Source organism: Chroicocephalus ridibundus, chromosome 4 (genome assembly GCF_963924245.1).
Source record: "Chroicocephalus ridibundus chromosome 4, bChrRid1.1, whole genome shotgun sequence".
NCBI lineage: Eukaryota > Metazoa > Chordata > Aves > Charadriiformes > Laridae > Chroicocephalus > Chroicocephalus ridibundus.
This window is the reverse complement of record NC_086287.1, coordinates 52,366,957-52,375,436: the sequence shown is the minus strand read 5'-3', so window position 1 is coordinate 52,375,436 and position 8,480 is coordinate 52,366,957. Positions and strand designations below refer to the sequence as shown.

The 8,480-nt window shown below is 42.1% G+C and overlaps 1 protein-coding gene across 2 annotated transcripts in view; it reads left to right on the top strand.

Moving 5' to 3' along the window:
- Positions 1-8,480, top strand: part of PDHX (pyruvate dehydrogenase complex component X) — a 59,914-nt gene that overhangs the window by 264 nt on the left and 51,170 nt on the right. Inside the window, exons 1-2 of one of the 2 annotated variants that reach the window (XM_063332330.1) lie at positions 20-219; positions 352-549. In XM_063332330.1, coding sequence (XP_063188400.1) covers positions 408-549 — 142 coding nt within the window. In that variant the 5' untranslated portion in view covers positions 20-219; positions 352-407. Of the gene's footprint in view, positions 1-19; positions 220-351; positions 550-8,480 lie in introns of those variants that run through there. The other variant, XM_063332329.1, reaches the window with a different exon arrangement.

Here is an 8,480-nt window from a genome sequence, read left to right as displayed (position 1 = left end):
CCTCCTCTGCTACTCACCGGGTCGGGAGGGTAGGAAAGGGCCAGCTGGAGAGGAGATGCAGGCGCGCCCTGGGGGCGGGCAGGCAGGGCTAGGATGAGCGCGGGGCTGTGCGTGGTAGGTGTTTGCTTCTATCTGTGGCGATAGAGGCCGTCAGTCCCGAGCAGGCGAGTGGCTGAGCGCCTACGGGTGGTGCTGCAGGAGGGCTTGCCGCTGTGTCAGGTGCAGGTGGTCGGCGGCAGGGCAGGGCAGGGGGTACTAGTGAAGCTGCTTCTCGGCGCTAAGGAGGCTTGGCTGCCGCGTGCTGCGCGTCACTTTTTTTTTTTTTTTTTTTTTTTTTTCTTTTCTGCTCAGGCAGTGAGAGAGACAGCCCCGGTCCTGGGGAGGGCAGGGAAGAGAGGAGAAGCAAGATGGCAGCTTCCTTGCGGTTGAGCTGCGGCGGCAAGGGGGTGGCTAGGCTCCTGCTGAGGGGGCGGCCAGCTCTCGGCACCGGCGTGTCTTTCCCTGCTCAAGGAGGCTGGGGGCGCTTGCACGAGACCAGAGCGCTACGGGGTGAGTAATGGGTTGGATCAGCCCTTTGTTGTTAGTCGGGGCCCTGTGCTGTTGGCCTACTGCAGGTGCTTGCGGAGGAGCTGCGACGTTCAGTAAGGGATGAGGGTAGGTGGTACTGGGGAGGAGTAAAGGCTGTGCAAGGTGGTGGGCAGGTGCGAGTGCCTGGTGTTAACCAGGTGGGTGGCAGGGCCGAAAGGGAGCGTTGATGTACTGAGTAGGAGAAACCGGGTAGCAATGACGGATTGGGAAGTGGATGAGAGGCTGCGGAGATGGGTTAGTTTGGTAGGGTGCCGTTTGGTCTCCGGAAGTTCCAGAAATACATCAGGAAGGGTGTAGCTAATGGCAAATAATTGAGAGAGAGGCTTGATAATTATTAAAGGTCTATGAAATGTGGTCACTGAGAAAAAAATGAAGGAATTGGAGTCTAAAGAGGAAAACAGATTGATGGGAGACTAGGCCTTCAAATATGTAAATGCTGTGGATAAGAAAAAAAAGTGCTTACAATTGAAAATAGTTCAGTGCTTCCTAGGTGTAAGTGTACTGAAAGAGAAATTTTTTTTTTTTTAAATGGAGTTTGGATTTCATAGAAATCAACCTATGAGATTATGATTTGACAATGCTGTAGCTGTTTCCATATCAAAGGAGGTCCAAAAGAGGCAGTGAACCTGTGTTATGCTAAGTAAGTTTAAGTACAAAATTTGCTCTCAATGGGGTTCTCAGATTGTAGTTAATAGGATACTATAGAAGTTTAATGGTCTGCTCTTCTCTTAAACCCCTGATCTTTAGTCTGCTTGATACACAGCCTAAACATGCATAGAATCTCTTAATGGAAGAGAAGTAAGGAGACAGAAGTGTCATGCCCAGACTCGATTCTTAAAATGTGTCACCGAAACAAATTCTCTTTGGATATGCAGATGGTTTTCTTTAAAATAGCAGCTACTGTTTATGTGAAGTTTTTCTAAGTCTTTCTCCTTTTTTATTCAGATAATTGATATGTAATAACACAGCTGATAGCAGTAAAATTGATGGATGGTGACTGAGACTTCAGAAGTTTCATATGTTCATGGCTCAAAATTATATTATGGACATGAGCTCTGTATTGGAAAATTGTCAGAGCTTTTCCCTTACACATAATGAAAGAGCAACGATATTTACTTCCTAGAGTGCTTGTAAGGACTGCCCGTACAGTGCAACTAACCTATATGAATCCAATGGCTCCTTTTATTAGCACAGTTAGGTTTTTCTTGATTTAACAAGGGAAAATATTATTTGATGAAGGGAATTGTTCATTGTAAAATTACTTTTTTTTTTTTGAGACACATTTAAGCCTGTTTTTGGATGTGTATGATCATTAACTGAAAAGTGACTAAAATAGCTTTGAAAGGAGACCATTGTTTTGCAACTGTTCTTGTGTTGCTGAACAAAGTCTCTTAATTGCAACACTACTGAACTTCTCTGAACACAGACATCTCTATGTATGACCATTAAATGCACGCACACAGGATGGATAGGTTGGTGAGACTGGAGTGGAGAAAATGGAGCTGAATTGCACCTCATTTTTTTTTTCCTTTCCTTTGCATAAGCATTTGTATTGTAGTTTCATAGTTGCTTTAACTCAATTTAAATTCTGTCCTAGTTCCCACTGCCCATTTTGGGTGTTGATTTTGTTTGTACTGCTCTATGATGAGCCAGAACAGGAAGCTAACTTGACTGAAATTGTGTTTTTGTGATCAGGTTAACTTCCAGCAAAATCCATTCCCCAATCTGGATAACTGGGCACCAGCATGAGTATTAGTACTATTGGTAGTATGAATAAAAGTGTGAACATGAGCAATTGGAGCAGAAGACTGATCAGCTCCTTTTGGTTGTATCATGGATTGATATTAAGTTAATGTGGAACAAGAGGCATGGCTTAAAAGTTTTTGCCTGAATTGGCCCCATTCAAAATGCGATCGTTGTGCTGCCTTGCAAAATTAGATTTCTGATACATTGTAGAGAGAAGAAATGCTTTTCTTATTTAAAAAGCACTTTGATTTTGTAGCTGTGAAATTATTTTAAAGCATCCAAGTAATGTTAGTAAATGTGTTCTCTGTGAAGTTTTTCAATGAACTTATTGACTGCATCTGACCTCCAGACAGCTGAAAGTAATTAGAAATTGAGTTTTATAATCAGTGCGACAGCATTGACAAGTCTGCTGAAATCTTTTTTTGTGCATTACTGTAATGGCTGCTGTAACTATTATAATTTTGTTATATAATTCTGCACGATTCAGATCAGGCTGCGTAGAAGTCGTGAGAAAAAGGAAGTTCTGTGAAAAGTAATACAAGTAAAGCAATCTGTTGGTATACTTTGTCTACTTTTTTTTGCTGACATGGCTGTCCGTGTTAATCAACATTATTTCTGAAGATAACATTCTTCCCTAGATAGCTCAATTTTAAAATGTCTTGAGAAAATTTATTACTTTTCTTAGTGTTGTGTTTTTTCAAGTCTTCTGCCCAACAAATTTACTGAGAGTGTCAGGAATATTTTTCTTTCTTCAATATATCAGCAAGACCAGCCTAGAAATAGATCTGAAGTTTTGCTGATGAGTATAGGAGGTGGGGGGGACGATGGACAAACCTGCATGTGGTTTTCCAGTGTAGGGATTCTCAGCTCTCTGCTGATTCAGTTTTTACGTGTGTTTTTTCTGAACAACTTGCTTGCTACAGCTGACTAGAAATTTGTAATGAATTTTCTAAATAATTCATGCTAGCTTTATGCCATATACCTAAGTTGCTATTTAATAATCAACATTCAGGTGTAATTACCACAAACAATAAAATAGATTAAAAATATGTATTACTCCCCACATCCCAGCATGATATCTGCTGGGAAGACCACACAGCCAGGCACGCACAGTCCAGGAGGCTCCTGCAGTGCATGGATGATAACTTTTTGACACAGGCGGTGCAGGAGCCAACAAGGCGAGGAGCACTCCTGGACCTGGTACTGACAAACACAGAGGGACTGGTGGAGATCATTAAGGTAGGGGGCACCCTAAGTTGTAGTGATCATGAAATGATAGAGTTCAGGATCATGTATTTAGCATCTTCAAAGAAAGTGGAGCATAGGGATAGTTTTCAAACTTTAGTTTTCTTACAGTTTCTAAATATATGTACAGATTTGTGAGGACAGAATTACACTGAAGTGTTTCCATAGGTCAAGAAGGGAAAGAACGCTATTTGAGTTCTAATACTCTATATACAGCATAAAACATGGAACTAGAAATGGAAAGATGGACATTGTTTACTCTTCTGCTGTGTGCTGCAGAGTGAACTATTCTGCTAGCACTTGGATTTACATCAGTGATACGGAGATAATGTTATCTCATTAAGAGGGTTCATATTCCCTTGCCTGCTGAAGCTGATGACTAGCCCTTGGGCTCCCCATGTCTTCCCAAATAGGAGTAGTAGAACACTGTAGGGTTTTTCCAAAAAATAATTTTCCTTTGAGCTATATGATATATTGGTCTTTCTCAGGTAGCAGCAAAGTTCCTAACAAGCCTTTATTAGTTGCCTAGGCCTTACAAGTCAAATATTCTGTGTTCCTCGTGGAAAGCTAGGGAAGAATGAAGGAGTTTTTATCTAGTGGCAAGTGGGTTGATTATGTGTGGTGTGGTTTTGTTTTAGTGTGACTTAGCATTAAGTCATTAAGTGCCTGAGAAGTCTGTTAGCCTACTGGATTGGCTATTAGGTATAGTCATATACCTTCTAAGGTCAGTTTGAGTGCTGCTTCTCAATTACTGTTAACGTTCTTGCAGTGAGGCACAGTAGTATAGAAAATGGCAGTTTCTTTTGGATTTGGCGTGTGCCTTGATTTCTGTATTCTTCCTTCTGCTTTGTATCCTGTGGTGGGTTTTGTGGGTGTGTGTGTTGGTTGTTTTGGAGGGTGTTTTTTTGGGGTGTGTGTTTTTGTGGTTTTTTTGGTTTGTTTTTTTTTTTTTTTTTTTTTAAACACACTTCATGTGTACTTGCTGCTGGATCTTCTCTCCAAACTTGATCAAAGGACCAGAATGGACTGTATGTTTTGTGTTGGTTGCTCGTAGTGGCACAAATGTGTTGATCGATTTTGTATTTATGCCAAAGTATGGAACATATTCTGGGAAATGGTTCAAGAGACTCTTTACTGAAGTGAAACATGTGAACCACTGTGTTTAAACATTAATTTTTTTTCCTCATTAGAAACGTGGAATGCTTTCACTTTTTTCAATGAAGTATATTCACTAGTTCTAGATAGTCCTAGACTCACTAATTTTATATAGTCCTAGATATTTGTGGGATATGACTTCAAAATCATGTTTTGATTGTCAAAGCTGACTGTCAAGTTAGACAAATTAAATGGAGAATGCTTCTTTGCATCCTGTAATGTATTATTTTTCTACTTGCTGTAAATTTTTTTTTTTCAGTAAACATATAGAGTAAAGAAGACTGAACCCATGCTTTAATTTGTGGTACTTGAAAAATTATCATAGACAAAGCATGATTTGGAAAATGAAGAGAGATACACATTCACAGAATAACATAGAAAAATGAACTATGTTCAGAATGTGTGTATTGGTTCAAGGTGAGAGGTTGCAAGAAGAAATTTTTAAAAGAAAGTCTTTGGAGGTGATTCAAATGGGAATTGCCAGTGGGATGAGGAACACTGTCTGGATACATTTCTAAATATGGAAAGAATATATTAATTTCTCGGACTGATTTGGAAAAGGAAAATTAACCTGGGAATAGAAGGCTGAGACAAATATGTATATTTGCTCATGCAGTTTTCTGGGAACATGAACTAAGCATACACTGGGCTCGCTTCCACAGTTGAAGTGTTCTGGGGAGCATGACCCTGATTGTGGTGTTGTCCTGGGGACTTGAAGGAATACGTAATTTGCTCTCTGCTCTTGGTACATTTTAAAGTGTCAAGATCATTGATGGCTGCTGAGGTTATTGGAGGCTTGCTACAATGTTTCCAGTACATGTTTTTAAACAAATCATGGAATGTTTTGGGTTGGAAGGGACCTTTAAAGGTCATCTTGTCCAACCACCCCTGCAATGAGCAGGGACATCTTCAACTAGATCAGGTTGCTCAGAGCACCATCCAACCTGACATTGAATGTTTCCAGGGATGGGGCATCCACCATCTCTCTGGGCAACCTATTCCAGTGTCTCACCACCCTCACTGTAAAAAATTTCTTCCTTATATCTAGCATGAATCTACCCTCTTTTAGTTTAAAACCATTAGTCCTTATCTTGTCACTATAGATACTATAAAAACGTCTGTTCCCATCTTTCCTGTAGGCCCCCTGTAAGTACTGAAAGGCCACCATAAGTTTTCCTGGGAGCTGCCTCTTCTCCAGGCTGAACAACCCCAACTCTCTCAGCCTGTCCACACAGGTCCCTCTCCTCGTATTTGTGGCCCTTCTCAGGAACTGCTCCAACAGGTCCATGTCCTTCCTGGGCTGAGGGCTCCAGAGCTGAATGCGGTACTCCACATGGGGTCTCACCAGAGCTGAGCAGAGGGCCAGAATCACCTCCCTGGACCTGCTGTCTATGCTCCTCTTGGTGCAGCCCAGGATACAGCTGGTCTTCTGGGCTGCGAATGCACATTGCTGGCTCATGTCCAACATCTCATCCACCCAGGTCCTTCTCCTCAGGGCTACTCTCAATACCTTCATCCCCCAGCCTGTACTGATACCAGGGCTTGCCCTGACCCACGTGCAGGACCTTGCACTTGGCCTTGCTGAGCCTAACGAGGTTCACATGGGCCCACTTCTCAAGCTTGTCCAGGTGCCTCTGGATGGCATCTTGTCCCTCAGGCATGTCAACCACACCACTCAGCTTGGTGTTGTCTGCAAACTTGCTGAGGGTGCACTCGATCCCACTGTCTACATCACTGATGAAGGCAGTACCAGTCCCAATAGGGACCCCTGAGTGACACCGCTTCTCACTGATGTCCATCTCTATATTGAGCTGTTGACCACCACTCTCTGGATGTGACCATCCAGCCAATTCCTCCTCCACCAAACAGTCTACCCATCAAATCCGTCTCTCTCCAACGTAGGGTGAAGGATGTTGTGAGGGACCATGTCAAAGGCCTTAGAGAAGTCCAGATAGATGATATCTGCAGATCTTCCCTTGTCATAGAAGGCCACTAGGTTGGTCCGGCAGGACTTGCCCCTGTTGAAGCCATGCTGGCTGTCTCAAATCACCTCCCTGTCCTCCCTGTGCCTTAGCATAGCTTCAAGGAGGATCTGTTCTATGATCTTCCCAGGCACAGTGGTGAGGCTGACAGGTTGGTAGTTCCCAGGGGCTCCTTTCTACCCTTTTTAAAAATGGGTGCAGTGTTTCCCTTCTACCAGTCACCACTGACTTCACCTGACTGCTGTGACTTTTCAAATGTGTAAAGAATGGCTTGGCAACTACATCAGCCAGTTCCTTCAGGACTCTGGGATGCGTCTCATTGGGTCCCACAGACTTGTGTGCGTTCAGGTTCCTTAGGTGGTCTTGAGCCTGATCTTCTCTTACAGTGGTAAGGACTTTGCTCCCTCAGTCCCTGCCTTGTGGCTCATCCGCTAGAGAGGTGTGGGGATAGAGATTAAATAATAATGGAAATAATAGAAACAATTGAAGAGCTATGTAAAGTTTTTAACTCTACTGAACCTCTGAAATATTTATGGTTGAATACCTACATTCTTTTACAAGTGTAATGGTTTATTCTTTCGTAATTCTGTAGCAATGTGAAAGACAAGGTCAGATTTATTGGATGTATTAACATTAATGAATATACAGGACATGGGTGGGCACTTTTAATTACCTTAAATCATTGTATATTAATTGAAGTTTCACTTCTTTTTTGTCTTCTCTGAGATCTTAATCATGGGAACTCTTAGAACTTGGAAGTAAGGAGTAACGAGAAGCATTCTCGTATCTCTTCTATTACAAGCTGTATGTCAGAATACTACTTTGGTATACTGGGTCAAATGACAAGAGAGGTAGTGCGCTCTGAAACCAAGGAATGTGCTGTATCATGAGCCCTGTCCTCAGAAGAATCTCACATAGCATACAGCTTGCTGCTGTGCAGGGCCACTTCTGTCTGTGTATGGGTTTACTAAGTTGGCAGACTGAAGTGATTTGCTGCCTCGCTGTGTCTAGTATGTGGTGTTACAGGGCCGGAGAGGTTGTGGTGTTGTGTTGTTTAAATACATTGGACTCTTCATATCTTTTTATTTGGCTAAGAATTTACCTGCTCTCTATGTATAGACACTTACCCATGTGAAAGATCTCTATAATGAGAAATCTTTCAAGCTTTTTAACAGGCGTAAGATCCAATCACTGAAACTTGAGATTAGGCAATTTTAGTCTGCAAAATACATATAGTTTCCTAGCAGAAAGGATAAATAAACATTGTGAAAGAGGTAGATCATCAGTATCTCGAGTACTAGGGTCAGGGGACCTTTATTAATTTTAAAGATATGCTTTAACCTGTCATCTGGAAAAAATTCCACAGCAAAGAGCAGGAGGAGAGGAGAAAGGAAGAGACAGTGTTTGTGGTGGGTTTTGGTAAGACCAATGAAACTTCCTGTCTAGCAATTCAGGACTCTGAATTCTCTCTCTCTCTTTTTTTTTTTTTTAAATTTTTGTACTTTGGGGAAATGAGATTATATGCTTGGCCTTGGTGTGCTCTTAATATTGAAGTTCAGCATTAAGACTGAGGTCATAATCAAAATATTTAAGTATCTAGCTTATATAGCTCTAGGTCAAGAGTTGGAAAGGATTCTAGCAGTGGGCTAGATACGTTCAGCACAATTACACTCCAGTCTGTCCTCACACTTACACGCCCGTGACTAGAAGCCTGAGGATGGGTAAGTGCTCTAAGGCAGAAGACAAGATGCCTGCCTGGCTGGT